The 24,035-nt window shown below is 35.4% G+C and overlaps 2 protein-coding genes across 3 annotated transcripts in view; one reads left to right on the top strand and one right to left on the bottom strand.

Moving 5' to 3' along the window:
- LOC125677887 (uncharacterized) overlaps positions 1–24,035 on the bottom strand; it is a 534,764-nt gene that overhangs the window by 64,906 nt on the left and 445,823 nt on the right. The gene's annotated exons all lie outside the window — the stretch shown is intronic.
- Positions 1–24,035, top strand: part of LOC125676855 (uncharacterized) — an 87,671-nt gene that overhangs the window by 52,168 nt on the left and 11,468 nt on the right. For both annotated transcript variants that reach the window (XM_056160458.1, XM_056160459.1), the window contains exons 6-10: positions 3,734–4,276; positions 5,797–5,943; positions 7,288–7,434; positions 19,609–20,136; positions 20,382–20,636. In XM_056160458.1, coding sequence (XP_056016433.1) covers positions 3,734–4,276; positions 5,797–5,943; positions 7,288–7,434; positions 19,609–20,136; positions 20,382–20,636 — 1,620 coding nt within the window. The remainder of the gene's footprint in view (positions 1–3,733; positions 4,277–5,796; positions 5,944–7,287; positions 7,435–19,608; positions 20,137–20,381; positions 20,637–24,035) is intronic.

The raw sequence follows: 24,035 nt of genomic DNA, 5'->3' as shown, positions 1-24,035 counted from the left end.
AACCAGTGTGCCAAGAACGACCTAACAATCGGTATCAAACACGTCAGACAGCATTTGACCCAATGATAGGTTGTATTGACGAACTATATCGTTATAACGACCAAAGAAGTTGCGAAATGCTGACTTCAATCGAGACTGCTGAAACCCCTGTACCATCAAATTGTTTGTAAGTAGCTTGCCTCGATTTAAAAACTGACTATACGCAGAAAAAGCTCTTGCATATCGAATCAGTTGAGAGATAGAGACACCATTTGCAGGTGATAATGGAATATTGCTACATAAATATGGGAAGTTGACGATGGAGAAGCTGAAATCATTCCGTTTGTCATACAGTTGAGTCCTTAGTTTGCTGTTAATGTCTACTTTCAATAAAATATCTAAGTATGAAGCAGAAGTGGACGACTCTGTGGTGTCTTTTATTTCGAGTTCATAGGGATATTTCAAATCGACATATGAATGAAAGTTAGCATTGTTAATAGACAAAACGTCGTCGATATATCTAAATGTCGAATTGAATGCCACAGCAAGAGATTTTTTCTTCTTGTGTATAAATTTTTTAATAAATTCTGCTTCACATGAATACAGAAACAGGTCAGCTAACAAAGAAGCACAATTCGTGCCCATGTGAGTTCCAACAGACTGTTGGAAAACCTGATCACCAAAGACCACGAAAATATTGTCAATGAGGAACTCTAGCAAATTTTTTATTTCAACAAAATATATCTTTCGTCAAAGAAACCAACAAAAACCAAAAACGTTCCCGTAGAGTTTTTCTCCACGCAGCACGTTTTATATTTGGATTATTGATCACATAATTTTACTATTGTTTATGATGGGCCGGCACGAGCTGGCCCATTATATGATATAATATGATATTATATGATCTAAGTTTGGAGAAGTTGCCTGCGTTTCTGCGGGACTGGTGTCTGTTACCACGAAAATGTTCTAATAAAGAATGATGTCTATTATTATATTTTTAAACAGGGATTTATATATCATAATTTTTTTAGCATGAAAAAAAAATCATGGTAGAACATGTAGAACTTCCGACTATAAGTTTTAAATGGCATGACCTTTGCACAATTGATTGGGGCAGTCTATAATTTGAAGAGAGAAAATCAATAGTGTTTGACAAGCGGTGTGTGCTTTAGACGCCACGCCATCAAGCAGTACGCACACGGACTGCACGAGAATGGAATACGGTTGTAGCATGTCAAACTGGAGCAATACATTGAGTATGGTAAAATTTGTCAAGAATTTCGTCAGATTGTAGGGTTTGGGAAATGGGGTGGGGATTACAGCCGTATTTAATGTTTATTTCTATCCCAAGTTGTAATACAATACAAATCCCGAGAATTTTAAAAGTAATCTGTAATAAACAAGAGGCACCTGTAAAGAGGGAGGGGCAGCCGGAGAAGTTGCTTTCAAGACTGAAAGTTCTTATTTCGCAAAATTCAAAATGAAATCAAAACTCTAGTTAAATCTAAAAACTTTCGGGTAAGAGGGGTTGATCCTTCGTTCGGTTAATTTGATTATATTTCCACAACAATCAACTACTACTATTTAAAAAACCTCACGAGCCAGCCTATGAAAGGTGAAGATAACGAACAGTGATCAATCTCATAACTCCTACAAGCAATACAAAATAAATAGTTAGGCAAACACGGACCCCTGGACACACCAGAGGTTGGATCAGGTGCCTAGGAGGAGTAAGCATCCCCTATCGACCGGTCACACCCGCCGTGAGCGCTATATCCTGTTCAGGTAAATGGAGTTATCCGCAGTCAAAATCAGTGTGCCAAGAACGGCCTAACAATAGGTATGAAACACGTCAGACAGCATTTGACCCAATGAGTGGTTGTATTGACGAACTAGATCGTTATAACGACCATAGAAGTTGCGAAATGCTGACTTCAATCGAGTCTGTTGAAACCCCTGTACCATCAACTTGTTTGTCAGTAGCTTACCTCGATTTAAAAACTGACTATACGCAGAACAAGCTCTCGCATATCGAATCAGTTGAGATATATAATGCTATTTTCTTTTGTTTGGGACAAAAAGTTGCTAAATATCGTGTTGTTGTCTTTTCGCAAACAGACGATGAAGTGTAAAATGGCAGAAATCAACCACCATACTTAACCCCTAGACTAGCCGAAATGATCTTGAACGTTGTCTGCTGCTGACTTTGGTATTGCGAATTAAGTTAAAATCTTACACGACTAGCTGCCTTATTGAGCTACTTATCAGGCGCATAGCTAACCCTGTTTGGAAGTACAATTTAAGCCCATACAGACGAGGGGTATGGGGCGTCTAGGGCAGAATCCTGGTGGGAGGGGGGGGGACACCCCCCCCCCCCAGGAAAAACGATTTTAGCAAATCAGGGGCCCTAAAGCATTTAAAAAGCTTCTTTTAAAACAAAATTGAGCATATTTTTTTGTTTAAGCATGATTTTAAGAATAACTGAAGAGCCATGACTTTCAAAAATCCATCCCGTACCCAATCTTAACATAATATGTCATGCGATGGGTGATGTAAAGTAAATTGCAGAATGTATCACAGACATTGGCGATGACCATCAATTTAGCTGGCATCATATAACCACCTCTCAGCATCTGTAAGTTTATTTTTAATTTACATTAAGCCACCGTGTACGTCGTGCCTTTAAAATTATTAATTTGAAATTGTTGTAGTTCCACACACTCTCTCTTCTCTTATCTTTCTGTCACTGACACATTTTTTTCTATATTTTTTGTCACATAATACTGTGCAGCATGGACACGGTTTAAGCTGAAAAATTTCTCAAATTTTGTTTTTCCATTTTTAATGTTTAGAATGCTTAACTAAGGTATTTCTAATGGTCAACAAAAATTTGAAATGTCAGCTGTCGAAGTATATGGGAGATACAGAGCTCACAATTCATTGTTATGCAAACAAAGCTCGTGCCATGATTTTGTTTACATGTATGTTAAATATACCAGCAAATGTTTTTTAGAGAAGATTTTTTCCATTTTCATGTTAATTCTTAACACAATTGAATATTTTCCAGTGTTTGGCATATCTCAGTTTGTTTTGAACATGCTATTTTCTATCAAGCAATCTATATGTAAACAAAAACATTGAACGAGCTCTGTGTACATAACACAAAAATTGTGAGTGCATGCTATATCTCGCTTGTAACTCAACAACTGCTATTCATTTGGTTAAGCATTAGAAATATTTTCGTTAAGCATTGTAAACAATAAAAATTGAAAAATAGAATTTGAAAATGTTCAGCTCAAATCGTGTCCATACCCCTTTAACGATTTTTTCCCACTTAATTCGTTCATCGCCGGATTTGATCAAAATTTCTCTAAATTTTACCAGCCTTCGCGGTGTAATTTTCTCGCGCTTTTAAACAAAGGAATTCTTTGGAACACCTTTTCTGAAAATATTTAGTTGTCACACTTACCAAAAATTCTGGCCCATAAATTTGATGCCTGCACCAATGTTTCTTATATTTTTTTATTGGTAGTCTTGAGTGGTTAATGAAAATTACCTCCAATTTAGAGGATATCGTTACTAAATTTATTTCTTGATCTCAGTATCAAGCACTTTTTAATTAAGTGAAGACTACCATGATGAATATCTGGTTTTTACTAATTTTATAAGAGCATGTGCATGGTTGGATAACTTTACTTTAACTATCATCGGAAATTAAATATTTTTAGTTAATTCTATGATCTTTTCTTTGCAGAGACAAACCCCAACATTCCCACAAGCGCACGGAATATTCTATTTTGTATCTTGTTGTCAAGTGGTTACAGCATTACTCTTGAAAACGATAACTGGAGAAGAAAACTCGCGGAGGTAAGAGAGAAATTGTGTATGACAGAAGCAGGACACGAACTTGAAGATCTAGAAACCATCAACGAATTAGTAGGGAAATTGGCCATACTCAGAAAGACTGGACAAAGGATTACCTTTAAGTCGGAAAATATCAAACATAAGGTAATGGCTGAGTTTGCAATTTACTGTCTCAAAACCGACAAGGACTACGAATCATATCTAATGATGACCTCTGAAGATTCGGTTATAGAGTATTGCACATGTTGGAGATTTTGGAACCATACCAACGAAAGATGCATATATATTCCAAGATTCTTAGAAGATTTGCTGATAGAAAAGTTTAGAATATTTGCTGTACTTCAAGCCAATCTAATGGGGATGGAGGACATTTTTATAGCTTCGAGGACGTTTGATGATTACACTCCTATACAGTTGAAGATATCGCGAAAATGTAAGATATTAATTATTTTTAGCTGAATATTTTTAAATAATTTGGGGTCTAAAATGAATTGCCTGATCAGTCCTTCTTACATCAAACTGTATTGTTTACTGGATAGATATTCTGTACACGAAAAGGTGAATGAAAGGTGAATATAATGAACAGTGATCAATCTCACAACTCTTACAAGGAATATAAAATTAAGAGTTGGACAAACACGGACTTCTGGATATACCAGAGGTGGGATCAGGTGTCTCAGAGTAAGAAGCATCCCCTGAAGACTTGTTACGCCCGCTTTGAGTCATGTATCTTGATTAGGTAAACGGAGTCATCCGTAGTCAAATCAGTGTGTAAAGAACGATCTAACAATGGGAATGAAACACATCAGACAGCATTTGACCCCATGATAGACTGTATTAAAGAAGCTTAACTGTTTTATCTTATTTGGAAACCCACTTCTGTCCTTAGCGGAACAAAATCTCCCAGGAGGTTTTTGTCAGCGCACTACTCTTCGACTATATAGGCAATATATTTTCGCTAAGGGCAGTGAATGCTTATTTAAGGGTTTATTGCTCTTTAGGGAGAGAGAGAGAGAGAGAGAGAGAGAGAGAGAGAGAGTGTGTGTGTGTGTGTGTGTGTGTGTGTGTGTGTGTGTGTGTGTGTGGAATGTCGATTAAAATCCAAATAACACAGGGACGTAGCGACAAGAAGCGGAAGGAGCTGTCCCCTCCCCCGCCTCCCCTATTTGGTATGTATACATGTAGTCGACAATACCGTGCGGCCTGACAAGTATTTCGAGCATTAGCGTGACACCTATTATCACGTGGCTGATTTTATATTCAACAGGTCAAGATGGGGTCAAGGCAGGTAAATGAGGTAGAAGGAAAACGTGCGGTTTTTGCAGATTTTTATGAATTTCAACACCGACACGAGATTGTCCGGTCTTGGCATTTAGATATAATTTTCTTTATTACCAAAAAGAATTATGATAGAAAGGAGGAGCTTTGACAACATTGAGTTCAATATAAACAAAGGCTTTAAAAGCCGGTCATTCAATGAACATCAATAGAGATTTAACAAAAACAGACAACCCCGACTTCAAAACACGGCTTAGCTTTAAGCTTAATGTTAACGAATTTTTCAGTAAAATAAAATACCAAACCTGTAAGTTAAGGTATTGATTAACATCTTGGTGTATTGTAACTGGGAAAAATTAAAAGTTTGATGTTTTACTAAGTCGTCGGGGGCCATATGTCACAGTTAAAGTGGAGAGGTCTTTTAAAGTGTTTCCGTTTGTCACATAGCTATATTGCAATATTAAATCATATTTTGATTTAGCCTATGAATATCTTGAATATTCTATGTAACAGTATTCTTGGAAATGTGTCTGTAAAATATGTGCACATTTTGAATGTGACGTAAACTTACAAAGTTATTTCTCTATTCATTCGTAATTTGACACAAAAAAATATCAAAGTTCTAAATTAAATTTATGTAGATTTTCATCACGATGTAAAATTCTTGCACTTCAGGTAAAGTACCCAAGGCTGTCTTCAATATTGACGATATCACATTGACAAGATTCATGGAGGTTGTCATAGGAATGGGATATGATTGGGTGAATCTGAATAGCGTACTTTGTTCCATTTTGATTTTTCATCCGACAGTCGATAGTGAAGGTAAGGGAAATTTATCTTCTCAAATGACAAAAAACTAAAACTGTGTGGTTATTTAAATTCATGGGGACAATAATCGTGGATTGTCGAGTTTGTACAGTTATACAAGGATATAATGTCGTGGATGAAAAGGTGAAGATAACGAACAGTGATCATCTCGTACAAGGAATACAAAACTTAGTGTTGGGCAAACACGGATCCCTGGATATATCGGAGGTGGAATCAGGTTCCTAGGAAGAGTAAACATCCCTTGTTGACCGGTCACACCCGCCGTGAGCCCTCTATCTTGATTAGGTAAAGGGATTAATCAGAGTGTACAAAACGTCCTCACAATTTATATGAAACACATGAAACAGCAATTGACCCAAAAGGAGGTTATATTGGCAAATTAGATATAATAGCCATATTATTCACGAAATGCTGTTTTTAAACGAGATTGTTGACCCCCCCCCTGTACCATCAACTTGTTTTTCAGTGGCCTGTCTTGATTCAAAATCTGATCAGACAAATAACAAGCTCTTTAATATCGAATCAGTGGAAATCCGGGTTGGAATTGGTCCTCAGTACCCCTTGCTTGTCGTAAGAAGCGACTAAATGGGGCGGTTCTTCCGACGAGACCGCAAACACCAAGGTCCCGTATCACAGCAGGTGTGGCACGATAAAGATCCCTCCTTGCTCAAAGGCCATAAGCGCTGAGCATAGGCCTAAATTTTACAACCCTTTACCGGCAAAAGTGTCGTTTCCATATGAGTGAAAAATTCTCGAGAAGAACGTAGATAATATAAAATCAGTCAATCATTCGAATCAGTTGAGAGACATAAACACCATATGCAAGTGATAATGGAATATTGCTACATAAATATGGGAAGTTGACGATGGAGAAGCTAAAGACAGCCCGTTTGTCATACAGTTGAGTTGTTAGTTTGCTATTAAAATATATGTTCAAAGAAATAGCTAAGTACGAAGGAGATGTGGAAGACTCTTCTATTTAGAGTGGATATGGTTTCTGTAAATTGAAACATTATATTAATTGTGCATTCCGGTGTTGTTTAAAAGTATTGGGATATGACTACTCACAATAATCCATGAAAATTTAATCCTGATTACACAGTTTTTTGTCGGATGCATATCTTAAGTGAACTTTAGGTAAGAATTAAAACCCAAATTATATTAAAAAGCATCATTCGAGGAATTTCATTTGCTTCGTCGTAATAAATGTCATGAAAGATGTATTTCATTTTATATGAACAGTTTCTTAACTGTTCATTTAGTATCTTCTCGTTGATGTATTCATTCTAAATGATGTTGCAAATGAAAGGTTTCTTCTTCCAAATGATTATTTCGTAGGATCCAATCAAGATTTTTATGGTGGATTCCTAGAGTCAGTAGAGTACAATGCATTGCGGAGAGTGCGACAAATATATTTGAAACACCAAGACGATCCCAAAGTATGTGATACCGATGTACTCAATCAGCAGATACACATTGAGGGAGGTAAGAGTCTGTCTTCAATATTGTGTTCTAGAACTTGGGGGTTGACATGATTATATTGCTCTTCTTCATAAAACGGCCATAAAACTTTATCGTTACATTCTAAGACAATATTTGTATTAAAAATATTTTGATGTTTCAAAAGAATTGCTGTATTTTGATATTGATGTTTTTTTCTATTTTAGTTTAAATTCAGTTTTGGATCAGTAATATAAACTTTAATAAAATTCTCATTGCATCCCTTTGATAGATGATGTGATATGTGCATTGCCACTAAAATGATGGAAAGTTTGTGTAAAAGTTTTAATAAAAAAACTGAGTCACTGCGGGTCTAACTTTAGGGAGGTTGTAAACTCAATACGTCAAGCTGTCGAAGAGTTCCTTGTTTGAAATTGAAGCAAGTGTTAATTTAAGTTGATAATCACTACCATTTGGCTTTTGTTGATCATGATTGATGTTTGCAAATTTTCAAATTTAATATGCGTATAAGACAAAAGTGGTGGATGCTATAATCGCATTCATTCAATCGCCGTTTGAAAATCCGTTAATAAGTTGTGTTTTGCAAACACTGCAAGAACAAGTCATTTATATGCATAACTTCTTGTAAAAATATGAAGCGATGACGCTAAACTTGATTTTGACATAAATTGCCTAGAAGTTATTCATTATCATGTTCACTTGTGTTGTACATGTATATTTATTTGTGACAAGTTATCTAGTAAATGACTTCTTCCACCTTCTTGCATATAACCGTTCATTCATATGATAGTTTTGAGGTTGATTTGATAATGATATCAATAATATTGTTGAATTATGATATGAATGTTTGACCTTTCTGAACTTGTTAAGCTAGGCAAGTAAAAAAAACTTACTTTCGATGACGATGGAATTCTCGCCATGCTGTCGCACGTCTCTGTTTAAGTTTGTAGACAAGCGCAGAAAGGTCAAATCTAAAAGAATCATAGAATGTGTCTAATTCAGCAATACAGGTACAACAATACCTTAATAATCATCAGATTAGAATTTCAGATTGTAAATTCACTTTTCTGACTACTGATGAAGTTCCTTAGTACAGTGAAGTAATTGTTTCTAGTATATTTAAACTTGAAATATTCAATGTATACATACATGATAACTGTTAAAAATATTCTGTAGATTGAAATATATTTCCTAATACGTTTCATAATTATATATATGTTAACATGTATGCATATTTATTGAACAATTGCAGAAGTAAACACATCACTGACCATACTACTCATTTACTTAACATAATCATTTTGAGTCTAAACCAGAAACAAACATCTTTCAGACAACAATTGCTTTTTTGCTTTAGGAGGTTCAATGACACTGACAAATATGAGGCAATATAACCACTTAGTGGAGAACCTTGTGGCCTTTCAATGTCCATTCAATTCTTTTTTCTGCTAGTTTTGGTGGAGTCCATTGTCATGAATTCCTAAAATAACTGTTTATATCAGCAGATTATGAGAAATACAGTCATAATTTGAGACATACATATCAGCTGCTGTGTCCATACTTGATCTTCAACTTCAATTGTAAGAATGATTTCAAATTGCCAGAAGATTTTGAAGATTACAACATTCTTGCCTGATGAGTCTTATGAGAGTTTTTAAATTGACCACTGTTCGTTCTCTTAGCCCTCTCACAAGGATAATATTGTTGAGTACTATGATTTGTGCTTCCTGTAAAACGACATACAGAACTTTTATTGTCTGTAAGTATATTCTGACTCTTGATCAGTCAATTCATGGTGTTGATTGAGCAAATCAGTACCCCTTCTGTGTTCCTTTTCTCTTTGGAAACTCTGTATTACCTGAAACATGGAAAACAAAGTTTTAAAAGTTAATGATTTATACGGTATTATTTCCCAAAACATTACCACACTAGTGCCATCATAGTAAGGCTACAATAAAATGTGTGTTTCCGGTTTCCTTTTTTTTTTTTTTGCTGCTGACCCGAAATATTTTATAGATGATATACATGTATGAAAAAGAAAAGAAAAATCCTGAATTTGGAATAACTATCTCTTTGCATTCGAGTTCTCTGACGTACATTTAACTACTATTGATCTTCAAAATGTGTGAAAAGTATTTGTAATGTATAGAACTGTATTGAAAGCATATCAAAACCTAAGATTTCAAATAAAATGTTACAAGAAAATAAAATGTTTTACGTACACCTAATTTTTAAAGAGTGAAATAGGATATACACATATCTTATTTTGGCCTAATACCACCTTTTTGAAACTTCATTAGATATATAGCATTTTTCTTACATGGTGTAAAAGATAAGATAAATAGTAATTGTGAATACGTAATACATGTGCATTGTATATCATCTGTGAGTCTGGTAACGGGTGGTTTCGTCCCGATTACCTATTCGCACTGAGTGAATTCGCCCTCAGTGGTTTCGTCCCAATTTCAATGCAGCTAAGATAAGGTAGAAGATTAGGTTATAGTCGAGTGGTTTCGTCCCGATGTACTAGTTGAGTGATTTCAACCGAATCTAGCAATTAGAAAAATCGTATTTTCTACATAATCGTTTAAAAACAGTGGAAATAATTCTAAATTCACATATCCAGTTTGACTTATTTCTAATACAGTTTGAAAAATCTGAAAGCTGTTTGAAATTGCCCTCTCATTAAACAAATCTTTCACATCCAAACTCCACATGATATTCAGTTCTTTAAATACAATGTATTACTTTAATAAAGAAAATTACAATTGTTCCATATCGGTTGTTGCAAAATTCCATCCGATGAAACAGTGTCTAATGTACACAATTTGCACTCATTAAATGAACATAATATTTGCTTATAAAATTACGGCAATTTTTCTATTTTCATATTTTCTACTTTTTTTTCTGAGAAACACAATACATATGGTATATCTATATTCAGTCGTTTACAATAGCATTCAAAAATATGATACAAAACGGATTTAGATTTTAACAATCTAGGAACCCATGCAGCTTTTAGTGCTTTTGTTTAATTTACACTCAATATCAACAATTGATAATCTACCTTTTAAAATACTACCTATCAGAACAATACGCTTAATTCTCTCAGTCTTATCTCAAATAAAGTTGTATATAAGACGTTGTATTTTCTTAATGTAGGCATTATCCGGTAAACTTAATATTGAAGCAGCATACACAAGTTTAGATATATATGTAGCTAATGTCTTTACTATGCATGATTTAGAAATAAAGTAAGTTTTCTTTTCTATGATTCAAAGAATTTTTAGCTCACCTGAGCTAAAAGCTCAAGTGAGCTATTCTGATCGCCCGTTGTCCGTCGTCTGTCCGCCCGTCTGTCTGTAAACATTTTACATTTTCGACTTCTTCTCCAGAATCACTGGGCCAATTTCAATTACACTTGGCCAAAGGCATCCTTGGGTGAAGGGCTTTCAAGTTTGTTCAAATGAAGGGTCATGTTCCTTTCAAAGGGGATATAATCACACAAATGCAAAAATAGGGTGGGATCATTTAAAAATATTCTTCTCAAGAACCACTGAAGAGATGAAATTTACATGAAAGCTTCCTGACATAGTGCAGATTCAAGTTTGTTAAAATCATGGACCCCGGGGGTTGGATGGGGCCACAATAGGGGATCGAAGTTTTACATACAAATAGATAGGACAAATCTTTAAAAATCTTCTTCTCAAGAACCACTGAGCCAGAAAAGCTGAGATTTACATGAAAGCTTCCTAACATAGTGCAGATTGAAGTATGTTAAAATCATAGACCCCGGGGGTAGGATGGGCCACAAAGGGGATCCAAGTTTTGCATACAAATATATAGAGAAAATCTTTAAAAATCTTCTTCTCGAGAACCACTAAGCCAGAAAAGCTGATTTTTGCATGAAAGCTTACTGACATAATGCAGATGCAAGTTTGTTCAAATCATGGACCACGGGGGTAGGAAGGGGCCACAAGGAGGATCAACGTTTTGCATACAAATATATAGGAAAAATCTTTAAAAATCTTCTTCTCAAGAACCACTGAGCCAGAAAAGCTGATATTTAAATGAAGGCTTTCTGACATAGTGTAGATTCGGGTTTGTTCAAATCATGGTTCCGGGGGGTAGGATGGGGCCACTATGGGGGATCCAAGTTTTACATACAAATATATAGGGGAAATCTTTAAAAATCTTCTTCTCAAGAACCACTAAGCCAGAAAAGCTTATTTTTACATGAAAGCTTTCTGATATAGTGCAGATGCAAGATTGTTCAAGTCATGGACCCCATGGGTAGGATGGGGCCACAAAGGGGATCAAAGTTTTACATACAAATATATGGGGAAAATCTTTAAAAATCTTCTTCTCAAGAACCATAGGGCCATAGAAGTAGACATTTACATGAGAGCTTTCTGACATTGTGTAGATTCAAGTTTGCAAAAATCATAGCCTCCAGGGGTAGGTTGAGACCATAATAGGGACTGAGGTTTGACATGCAAAGATATATGGAAAGTCTTCAGATATGGGCCAAGGTGACTCAAGTGAGCGATGTGGCCCATGGGCCTCTTCTTCATTAAGTTATGGCCCTTGGACTTAGAAAAATAGCATGGATTATCAGTTTTCCATACTTTTTTGGTCGTACTTGCAGATATTCATTTAATATTTGGAACATTGCTTTGCCATAACACGTTACAGATGAATTTCGAATTTCGCCTCGGTCCGTTGATTTTTCATTAAGTTATGGTCCTTGGACTTGGAAAAATAGCATGAATTGTTCAGATTTCAGCTTCTCCATCGTCAACTTCCCGTATTTATGTAGCAATATTCTATTATCGCCTGGATATGGTGTTTATATATCTCAACTGATTCGATACGCAAGAGCTTGTTCTGCGTATGGTTAGTTTTTAAATCGAGACTGATTTCTGATCGGACGATTTTAAAATCACTATAGCTTTCTTATATTTGATGCAAATATTATGAAACTCTAACTGTGTATGAAAGGTGAAGATAACGAACAGTGATCCAACTCATAACTCCTACAAGCAATACAAAATAGATAGTTGGGCAAACACGGACCCCTGGACACACCAGAGGTGTATGATACAAAGGCCTGTTGAATGACATCAACAAAAGTACTGAATCATTATCACGTTTGCGTGAATGCACGTGCATTGCTTTCTTTCATTTCTTGGTACTGAAATGACCATATTAAATGTACTAATTAAAACCTAAAATAATTTTTTTAAAAGATGTTTTGCTATAGGTCTACAATACCACTTTTAAATGGGGGATGTTTGGAGAACATATTTAATTCTCCCCGTTACAATTAGCACTAGTTATAAGCAAAATTGGCCATTTTCAAAATTCAATCTATAAGCTGACTCGTGAGATTTTTTCCAAATAGTAATAGGGAATTGTTGTGGAAACATAATCAAATTAACCAAATAATTGAAATAAAAGATCAACTCCTGTCCTCTAACCCCAAAGATATTTGATTAAGAGCTTTTAATTTCATTTTTGAATTTTGCGAGATAAGAATGTTCAAACAATTGTGAAACCAACTTCTTCTCCCTCTTTACCTTGTGTCTGTTGTTGGTTTTACAGATTACTTCCAAAATTCTCGGGATTCATATTGTATCTATGTATTACAAATTGGACAGAAATAAACAACATTTTACATATTAGGCCATCATTAAAAATTATTTTGTTTGATGTACTCCGACCCACATTTTTTAAGTCGGGTAGGTAGGTCGGTATTTATTTTTTATTTTATTATTATTATTTTTTTTTTTTGAAAATCAGAGATTTACAAATTTTCTTATGTTTTCATTAAACACATAACGCTGCCAGACAGAATAGAGTTTAGAACATTCATTTTGTACACATTGTATATAATACACGTAAATCTTCCAATGTCTCCTGAAATTTACTGAGGACGTTTTGCATTCGTCACGGATGAGGACCTCTACAGTTGTTAATAAATAAATTAACACCACTTTTTGTTACCACCGGTCGATTCCGACATTCATAGTAGCAATCACTTAGACACTTTAATGTGATCCATGAGTATCCAAGTGAATTGCATGCTGACAGCAATTTACAATAAGTTTTAATATTACCCAATATAATTTTAATGCCGACTTTCCCGCATCGTTCAAATAGTTATGACGATCGTATTCCATTCGTGTCTCAGTTTAAGAGCAAAGTAAAAGTGCCATTCACTTATTGAATCGTCATAACATTTAGATAATCCTATATCAAAATAATATGCGTGCCTTTTCAGAAATATATACCATCAACTTAAGCGCCGACTCGTGGTCCGCCATAATTTTGTTGCGCTATCCCACGTGATTTTTTATCTAAATAAAATGCATGGCTTTCAAACTTTTGTACATAAATACGATCAGGCCTCGACGAGGGTGTTCGTAGCTCCTTGTTCTATCTTTTTGGTAGATAATGTGGTAATTTGGAGCTGTGATGCGGTATATTTGATCGTTCACATAGAAAAGTGTTTGAAAAGTTCCCGGATTAACAAATGGTCATTATCAAAGTGAAAGTAGAACCGAAAGACGTCCTAAGGACATTTTGATATCAAGAATTCTGTAAAACAACTAGTCCAAATAATAATAATTTTAAAAAAAATGGCATCAAGTTTAATAATAATTCGAAGAATGTCTATTTTACAGGGAGCAAATAAAAAAAAATTAAAAATTTCCAAGTGCAGAAAAAATGATCGGGTCGGGGCAAATTTCACGGGGCGGTCGGAGTACATCAAACAAATCAATTTTTATTTTAAGCCTTATATCATGATTATTTTTTTTTTCGTGGCCATAAAGAATACAATACATAAACCCTTGTTAAAAAAAAATAAATAGATATATAAAAGACGTCATTCTTCATTAGAACACCTCCGCGGTAACAGACACCTGTCCCGCAGAAACGCATGCGACTTCTCCAAACTTATATCATAGAATGGGCCTGCTTGTGCCGGCCCATAATTAAAAAAAAAAAAGTAAATGACCTTGATTTAACACTGATAAATTAATCATAACAGTGAAACTTCTCTAAAACGACCAACTCTTGGACCGAAAAAAAAACCCGGGGCCTTTCATTAGGGATTGCCAGTTTACCGAGAACTTGCATTTAGAGGCATTTTATTTCATTTCTAGCTCACCTGAGCCGAAGGCGCAAGTGAGCTTTTCTTATCACATTTTGTCCGACGTCCGTCTGTCTGTCTGTCCGTCTGTTCGTCTGTCTGTAAACTTTTCACATTTTCGACTTCTCCAGAACCACTGGGCCAATTTCAACCAAACATGGCCAAAAGAATCCTTGGGTGAAGGGCTTTCAAGTTTGTTCAAATGAAGGACCATGTCCCTTTCAAAGGGAAGATAATCACAAAAATGCAAAAATAGGGTGGGGTCATTTAAAAATCTTCTTCTCAAGAACCACCTGGCCAGAAGAGCTAAAATTTACCTGAAAGCTTCCTGACATATTGAAGATTCACGTTTGTTCAAATCATGGCCCCCTGTGGTAGGGTGGGGCCACAAGGGGGGATCAAAATTTTACATACAATTATATATGGAAAAACTTTAAAAATCTTCTTCTTAAGAACCACTAAGCCAGAAAAGCTGAGATTTACATGAAAGCTTCCTCATATAATGCAGATTGAAGTTTGTTCAAATCATGGGCCCATAGGGTTGGATGGGGCCACAATAGGGGATCAAAGTTTTACATACAAATATATAGGAAAAATCTTTAAAAATCTTCTCAAGAACCACTGAGCCAGAAAAGCTGATTTTACAAGAAAACTTTCTGACATAGTGCAGATTCAGGTTTGTTCAAATCATGGCCAACGGGGATAAGATGGGGCCCCAAGGGGGGATCAAAGTTTTACACACAAATATATAGGGAAAAACCTTAAAAATCATCTTCTTAAGAACCATTAAGCCAGAAAAGCTGAGATTTACATGAAAGCTTTCTCATATAATGCAGATTCAAGTTTGTTCAAATCATGGGCCCATGGGGTTGGATGGGGCCACAATAGGGGATCAAAGTTTTACATACAAATATATAGGAAAAATCTTTAAAAATCTTCTTCTCAAGAACCACTGAGCCAGAAAAGCTGATTTTACAAGAAAACTTTCTGACATAGTGCAGATTCAAGTTTGTTCAAATCATGGCCCCCGGGGATAAGATGGGGCCCCAAGGGGGGGGTCAAAGTTTTACACACAAATATATAGGGAAAAACTTTAAAAATCTTCTCAAGAACCACTAAGCCAGAAAAGCTGAGATTTACATGAAAGCTTCCTTATATAATGCAGATTCAAGTTTGTTCAAATCATGGGCCCCTGGGGTTGGATGGGGCCACAATAGAGGATCAAAGTTTTACATACAAATATATAGGAAAAATCTTTAAAAATCTTCTCAAGAACCACTGAGCCAGAAAAGCTGATTTTACAAGAAAACTTTCTGACATAGTGCAGATTCAAATTGGTTCAAATCATGGCCCCCGGGGATAAGATGGGGCCCCAAGGGGGGATCAAAGTTTTACACACAAATATATAGGGAAAAACTTTAAAAATCTTCTTCTCAAGAACCACTAAGCCAGAAAAGCTGATATTTACATGAAAGCTTCCTGACATAATGAAAATTCAAGTTTGTTCAAATCATGGGCCCCGGGGGTTGGATGGGGCCACAATAGGGGATCAAAGTTTTACATACAAATATATAGAAAAAATCTTCTCAAGAACCACTGAGCCAGAAAAACTGATTTTTACATGAAAACTTTCTGACATAGTACAGATTCAAATTTGTTCAAATCATGGCCCCCGGGGGTAGGATGGGGCCACAAGGGGGATCCAAGTTTTACATACAAATATATAGTTAAATCTTTTTCTCAATAACCACTGAGTCAGAAAAGCTGATATTCACAAGAAAACTTTCTGACATAGTGCAATTCAAGTTTGTTCAAATCATGGCCCCCGGGGGGTAGGATGAGGCCACAAGTGGTGGGGGGGGGGGGGGTCAAAGTTTTACATACAAATATAGAAAAAGCTTTAAAAATCTTCTTCTCAAGAACCATTGGGCCAAAGAAGTTGACATTTACATGAAAGCTTTCTGACATAGTGTAGATTCAAGTTTGCAAAGGGTAGTTTGGGTCAGAAAAGGGACCAAGGTTTTACATGCAAATATATATGGAAAGTCTTCAGATATGGGCCAAGGTGACTCAGGTGAGCGATGTGGCCCATGGGCCTCTTGTTCGTTATATATTTTCCCATTTATATCACGAACCATATAATAGTGTTCAAGAACTATTTTTCACTCTTGAAAAATAAATGGCCATATAACATGTTTATTTCCAACACAAGCCATATGATGACTGCAATCCATACATTAGGTAGGTACAGTTGACTTGGATTTAAGGAATGAATATCTTATCTTTTCGTTGGATGGAGGTATTTCACAAAAAAGACGGAAAACTGCATCATTGCGCGTAGGAAATGGGCGCAGTAATTTGCGAATACACAACTCTAAAAAAAAAACAAAAAAAAAAACAACACCCAAATCCGTTAGGCCTAATGGCGACTTCCACTTCCACATTAGGCCTAACGGATTTAGTTGGTTTTTTTTTTTAAGTTGTATATTCACAAATTACTGCGCCCATCTCGAAATGACATATAATGTAGTCCAATGATAACTCGTTAATTCAACTAAAATCAAATAATGTTTTATAATATAAACTCAATGTTTTAAAATATTAATTGATAAGGAATGCATTTATTATTGTTTCGTTGGATGGAGGTGTACCACGAGAAAAAAAAGACGGAAAACTTTTGCATCATGCGCTACGCAAAAATAATAAATTCATTCCTTAATTCCAATGATTTTACAACCAATGAAAAGGCGTGTTAACATGTAGAATTAAATGATCTGGTGATCTAGTTAATTATCGGTGGAGGCCAAATTAAAACGCTTGTACCAGACATATTCTCACTGAAATCATCTAATTTTTAATAAAAATTATATTACAAAATACATTAACGACATTCCTCTTACCTATAAAACCTTTGTTTATGTCTATTGTTTATGTCTTTAACATTTTTGACGAGCTCGCGCCAATGATTACACATATGAGTCATGTGATTTGCTCTTCATCATCTGAAAAAGATGAGTGTCAGGTCTACACAATGTAAAACATACGCTTTAACTCTGGATAACTGCGGATCTGCGGATAACTCCGTTTACCTGATCAGAATATTGAGCTCACGGCGGGTGTGACCGGTCGACGGGGGATACTTACTCCTCCTAGGCACCTGATCCCACCTCTGGTGTGTCCAGGTGTCTGTGTTTGCCCAACTATCTATTTTGTACTGCTTGTAGGAGTTATGAGATTGATCACTGTTCGTTATCTTCTTGCACTGTAGCAATTTTGATGCACCAGATGCGCATTTCGACAATTAATGTCTCTTCAGTGATGCTCAACCACAATTTTTTAAATCCGAAATAACAACATACTTGTTAGAGCTATTTTAGGGAAAACAGAGTGCCAAAAAGTGGAGCAAATACGTCCAATCTAATTAAAATCAAATCCCAGAATACGCTCACAATCACTACGCAGAGTATATGGCGCGGATCTAAGAAGTTTGATTTAAATTAGATCGAGATCTACCCGTAATAGTTCTGGAAAAATGTCGCCTTCACTACCGTATACTTCATTCGCAATCCTGTAATTAAGATAATTAGATTGTTTAGAAAGTACCATAAACTTTTTAAATTCTAGACAAGCTTTCTTATAGCTTCAAATGTTTTGTTTTTGCTTGGTTTGAAAGAAGAAGAAAAGCATTGCAGCTAATATGACGTCACAATGTAACTGTTTACATCCACCGCGTTATATTTTCCGCGTTAAATGAAGAGGCGGATAACATGTTTATATAAGTCGTGTTGCAAACTGTTAATGGGCTTCGCTCATCTCAACGGTCACACCGTACAACATATCAAATATAAAATTGTTATTTGAATATTTCATAGTAATTTTAGTCTATTGAAACCAAGAAAATTAATTCATGTTTTGATAATTATCATTTACAGTCATGGGTTTGTTCTTAATTCACTTTCGCTTATATCCATACGATAGTATGGTGCAATACTATGGCATTTGATACTGTGATCAGTTACAATTTCTACAAATTAGAAGAGTTACTTGGAGTTGCCATGTTTCACTAACACCTTTGACATCACAGCTAAACCCTAGAATTTATAGAGACCCCTCGTATTTCTTACACCTCCTGTGGATAATTTCCCATCTGGGTGGTTTGACATTTTTTACACCTTGTCGAATTTGATCACCCCATTGACCAAAGTTTTCTTGTCTTAAAAAGTGGAGTTATTATGAGGGGAAATTACACATACATATTAACAAATGTCCTAGAAAAAGTGGCAGATGCCCTGTTTTCAGGAGGGTCCGATTTTGTGAGTTTCTTTGTACGGAAATGTTAAGATTTCTGTCGGGACTTTAAAACTCGGTCGATATTTAGGGACGACCGGCTTTCTGAGGATCCCGTTTGGAGAAGTTTCACTGTATATGTAAAAAGTCAATTATTGACACCCTATCTCATCTACATCTGTTGACTTAAGGTTTTCACATTTTATGCTTTTTTTTTTATTCTATTCTCTATTAAAAGTACTGTGACACGGAAGTGATTTTTCAACTGAAAATATAATTGATTAAACAGATTGCCTCATTATGGTTCTTAAATTATTTTCACATCCTCTTCATACAGATAGACTAAACGTTTATTCCTTGAGTAGAAACTATCAAATCTCGCGATCAAGTACACAAGGCGATCTTTCATTGAAGACTCGATATGAATATAGCATTGGTTATATAGCTTTTTTAGCTTAAGCTGTGTTATTCCAACGCGAGCAATAATGTGAAAAGATATTTCAACAGATGAATAATAAAACAAACCCACCTAGATATAGCAAGTACATGTATCGGATGTCAATGATATAATTTAAAATATATTTTTACTCCTTATTTGCAAAGAATACGTATACGAGATTTTTATAACATATTACCTCGAATGATTGCAATGGAACACGTCTGTACTATTTCCAAGTAACCACAATGAAAGATGTTTTCGCTAAAGTATCATCGGGGTATTTTGAGATAATATATCACTTCTTACTTATTTTCAGGCAGTCAGAGACTTTCACTATCTCCCAAAGAATGGGCGACACTCATTTTCATATTGCTGGCAGATAACTACGTTATCACCATAGACACATTATCCGAAGCAAAACAAAGAAGTATCAAACAAGCGTTTCCACTGCTGCAAGGTGTTGCACTTCTATCTGACATAGAACGCTTGGTAGAATTAGAGAAATATGATAAAGTTTTAAGAAAAGAAGAAGACAAAAGAATTATCAGGTTTGCATCAGACGAAATCCGTCATCAAGTGATGAGTTACTTTGTCCTGAATTGTCTTAAAACTGATGAGGACTACAAGAACTATATCAGGCTGTCTTCAGTGGACTCTTTGTTAGAGTATGTACGTCCATGGACGTATACGGGGGGAGGACAAGAACGATGTTTATATCTAACGGAGATACTTCTGGACGATTTCATTGAAAAACTGGGTCTAGATGCTATACGACACGTCATGGTGGGGAGAAATTTTAAAGACCCGACTGTTAATTCAGTGAGAGATATCATTCAAAAGAATGGTAAGTTGTCAACAATTTAAAAAAGATGGTTTGGTATTTTGAGTATTGTGGAATCATTAGATTTCGTGAGGGCTAAATGTTTCATATCCCATGAATTTCAAACCATAACGAAATGCAGAGTTTATTTAATGTTTTAATATCCACAAAATTATACCACAATGAAAATGTAAGATATTGACAATTCATGAATATTTTCCTTTGTGAATTTTAATGATTTTACAGTGCATTTTTCTTTCCAATTTTAGTTAACGTACCACGGGAAATCTTTGACTTGGACTATGAAGCACGATGCAGATACGTAGAATGTGCCAAGAAAGGAACCCAGACCACACACAAAGCTCGTGCAATGATAGTTGGATGTGCAGGAGCGGGGAAAACAACTCTTCTGAAGCGACTGCAGAAGTGTGGTCAAGAGGAGATAAACAACGTCCAAACAACGGTCGGATTAGAGATTCACGAAGATATCTTTGAAATAAATGACGAAGAAAATGTTTTGAAAGGTTGGTATATATAATCATAACCTAATACTCTATAGAAGAACTGGATATAAGAGTTTGTAGAAAATGTGAGGATTTACGTCCCTTTGATAATGTTTCACTCGTATAGAGACGGCAGCAGTTTTAGAAGATGTAGTACATTTTTATGATACCGCAACCAATTTAGCGATAAGAATTCAATATCATGCTAACACCTTTTTTGGTCTCATTAAAAAGACCCGCGAGTTCTACTACCGAAACTTGTTGTAGGAACAGTCACTACCTGTAGTAAAGACTCAAGTATGCGGCAACATTGTATCAAAGTACAGACCCGTCTGTCTGTAAATAAAGTTATGGCATCTCTATACTAAGAATTAGTACAAGGTACTTGGTTTGAAATTACACCGAAGATGTTTCATTCCATGACTGCCGGTGTTATATAGTAGCCTTTCTCACTAGCCATCCCCCCCCCCCCCCCCCCCCCCCCCGGAAAAAATGACTATATAGTAGTTTTTTTCCCTGAACAATGGTTATATATTATATAAACCCCACGGAAATGTGGCTATATAGTAGAATTTTCCCCCTTTTATAGCCAGATGACCCCCAGGAAAACATACTATATAGTAGACCCCCACTCTTTTCATTCCGGTTACGTTTACGCTCACCATTCCCATACATATTTTTTTTTTCATTCTGAAATTCATCATTTTCTGGCTATTCATTTTATTTATATCCTAAATGGAGAGTTAATTTCCGAGTTCCCTTGATTGGGATTTTTGGAAATATTCATTTAACAAACATTTCATTCAGTCGAATGTTACGTAAAACAATCATACACAGTGTATTTAGAATGTAAAATCAGAATATATTTCGTGCTTGTAAAACAGCACCTATTTAGGCAACTCAGAATTTGTTAGTTAAAAAAAGGTATTTATCGTACGAGAAATCAAACCTGTCTCTCTCCATTTTATTAACACAAAAACTTTTCATACAGTTCGTGGAGTAAAACTTTTAAAAATCCTACAACTCTGTTGATTGTCTACCCCTGATTCCAAATTGTCACTTAGGAATCAACTCGATTTCTAGTTAGACATGATTCTTAACACCTCATTGGGAGAAAGTGGGATTCTCAATTGAATTAGAGGTTTAAAGAGGAAACCCCAACTGTTCTCGGGTCATTGGTGGTTTAATAGATCTTATCGATATAATCGTAACTATTCCAGGCGGTGCAGCTCCCAGCTTCACTGTCAGTACTTTGATTTACACTTATTCGTTTACAAAATTTCTCCAAAGATGAATTTATTTTGAATCTGACAGATGGACAACGTCATCATACTTTATTCCCATACAAAGAATATTGTGGAAAAGTTTTGATTTTTAACATGCACTGCTAAAACTTTTTACCTCACCTGAGCTGAAAGCTTAACTATTATTCATTTTACCATCTCAATTCATTACATGTACATGTTCATACATGTATATTACATTTTGTATTAAAATTTGTCGCACAGTACCCCCCACCCCACGTGGACATTTTAAATTTCTTTACTTTTTTATTATATTCATTTGCACACAAAAATGTTGGAACCCCCTGGGAAAATTGGGTCCATACCTTAAATATTTGGACCCCCTGGAAATATTGCCTGAATCCACCCCTGGCTTAAACTGGTTTCGTTTCGTTGCTACGTAGGCCTAGGCTCGTTTCAATTTCGTTTCGTGGTTTTGTAAGTGCCCTAATGATAAAGATATACAAACGAAAAAACAAAATAACCAAAGTGTCAAAAGAACGGCTCCAAACCATTTGTTTCATCTAAAAATTCGAATTAAACATATTTTAGACAATAATGATAATGCATCGTACATTCATTATTTCAAAACATTGAAAATGAATCCTCATGAGATTATAAAAGGTACGTAAAATGATGGTACATACAATATTTCTTTTTACATAATGCCTTTTGTTCCATAGTTCAGACTTTGCGTTACCATGGTTATCGGGAAACGTTATCTTTCTTTCTTTTTCTTCTTACCTAGAAGTTTTTCTCAATACAACTTGCGTATCCATACCGCCTGGTGGAGGCCCCTGTACAATTTGTCCATTCATGATGAAAACTTCTAATAATTATATGTGCTTTTCGTCAGATGTGTTCAAACATGGATATAACATTAAAAATGCCAACAAATTAGATTAATATTGTACATGTACTCTCTAAATTATACTCAAAAATACAGATACCCTACCCTTGAACATATTTTCAATGAGAATGCAAATTACAATTGTGAAATACATGTAGCTAATTCATTCTCTCTCTCTCTCTCTCTCTCTCTCTCTCTCTCTCTGGGTGGGTGGGTGTAAGTGTGTTTGCTTATACATTTGTAGTATGGGATGAATTTTTATCAAAATTGGTTTCTTTGTTTTTTATAATTTCGTATGTTTTATACTTTCTCTGTAATACTGTGAAGCATATCTCTAGAATTTGTCTCTATGAAAATACATGTACATGTATCTACATTCAAACTATCGACAACATACACTTTTCAATACTCAGATGTCTGTAATATCAATATTTGTTGTACAAAGCCCGACTGCCTTTCTATAGTCTGTTTTCTAAAATCAAAGCAAAAAATGTGAGGGGGTAACCCTGCTATTGGGGAAGATCTACGTTATATAGGGGAAAGGCTACTATAATATAGCCATTTTTCCGGGGGGATCTACTATGGGGAAAGGCTACTATACAACATCGGTCATCTACACTTCCAGGGAATATGCGATGAAAATGTATTTACTACTGTTCTCATCTGCGATGATTTATATGCATGAATGTCATGGTTTGATCCATTACTCCTTATCCCCGAAAACAGCAAAAAATGGCTCAACTGCTCGATTTTCCGTTTCATGCCACCAAATAATTTGTATCAGCGCTACACAGAATGCAGATTTTATCATTATTGTGTTGAAAATTTACTTTCACCATTTAAATATTGTATTGAATAATATCATGTACATACAGCTCCGTTAAGAAAATATCAGCTGGAATTTACGGGAAGAAAATGTGTGCTATGTTTCTATTTTTTTTTAATTTAAATAACCTTAAACCAAAACTTTATTAATGTAATTTATCAAAACGTTTCTCAGCCAATCAAAAGTACGCAATTGTTCAGCACGGTGCTGTTACAAGTGCCTGCGAATGAAAAGATAATAAAACAAACCCGGACCCTCCACACAGACATGAGTAGATATCTTGGTTATTTCATTTTTACCAGAGGTTCTGATCCGCTTATGAATACCTATGTAGCATGTTTACGAACTGGGCAGTGATCTATGCATAAGATTATTCGGAATGGAAACGAAAGAACTCCGAGAGAAACTTTAAAAATTCACTACATGTTGTGTTATCATAGTCAATTGATTTATGTCGTCTA

This window comes from Ostrea edulis, chromosome 3, assembly GCF_947568905.1.
Source record: "Ostrea edulis chromosome 3, xbOstEdul1.1, whole genome shotgun sequence".
NCBI classification, from domain to species: Eukaryota; Metazoa; Mollusca; class Bivalvia; order Ostreida; family Ostreidae; genus Ostrea; species Ostrea edulis.
Note: the sequence above shows the minus strand (reverse complement) of the source record. Positions and strands in the feature narration are given on the sequence as shown.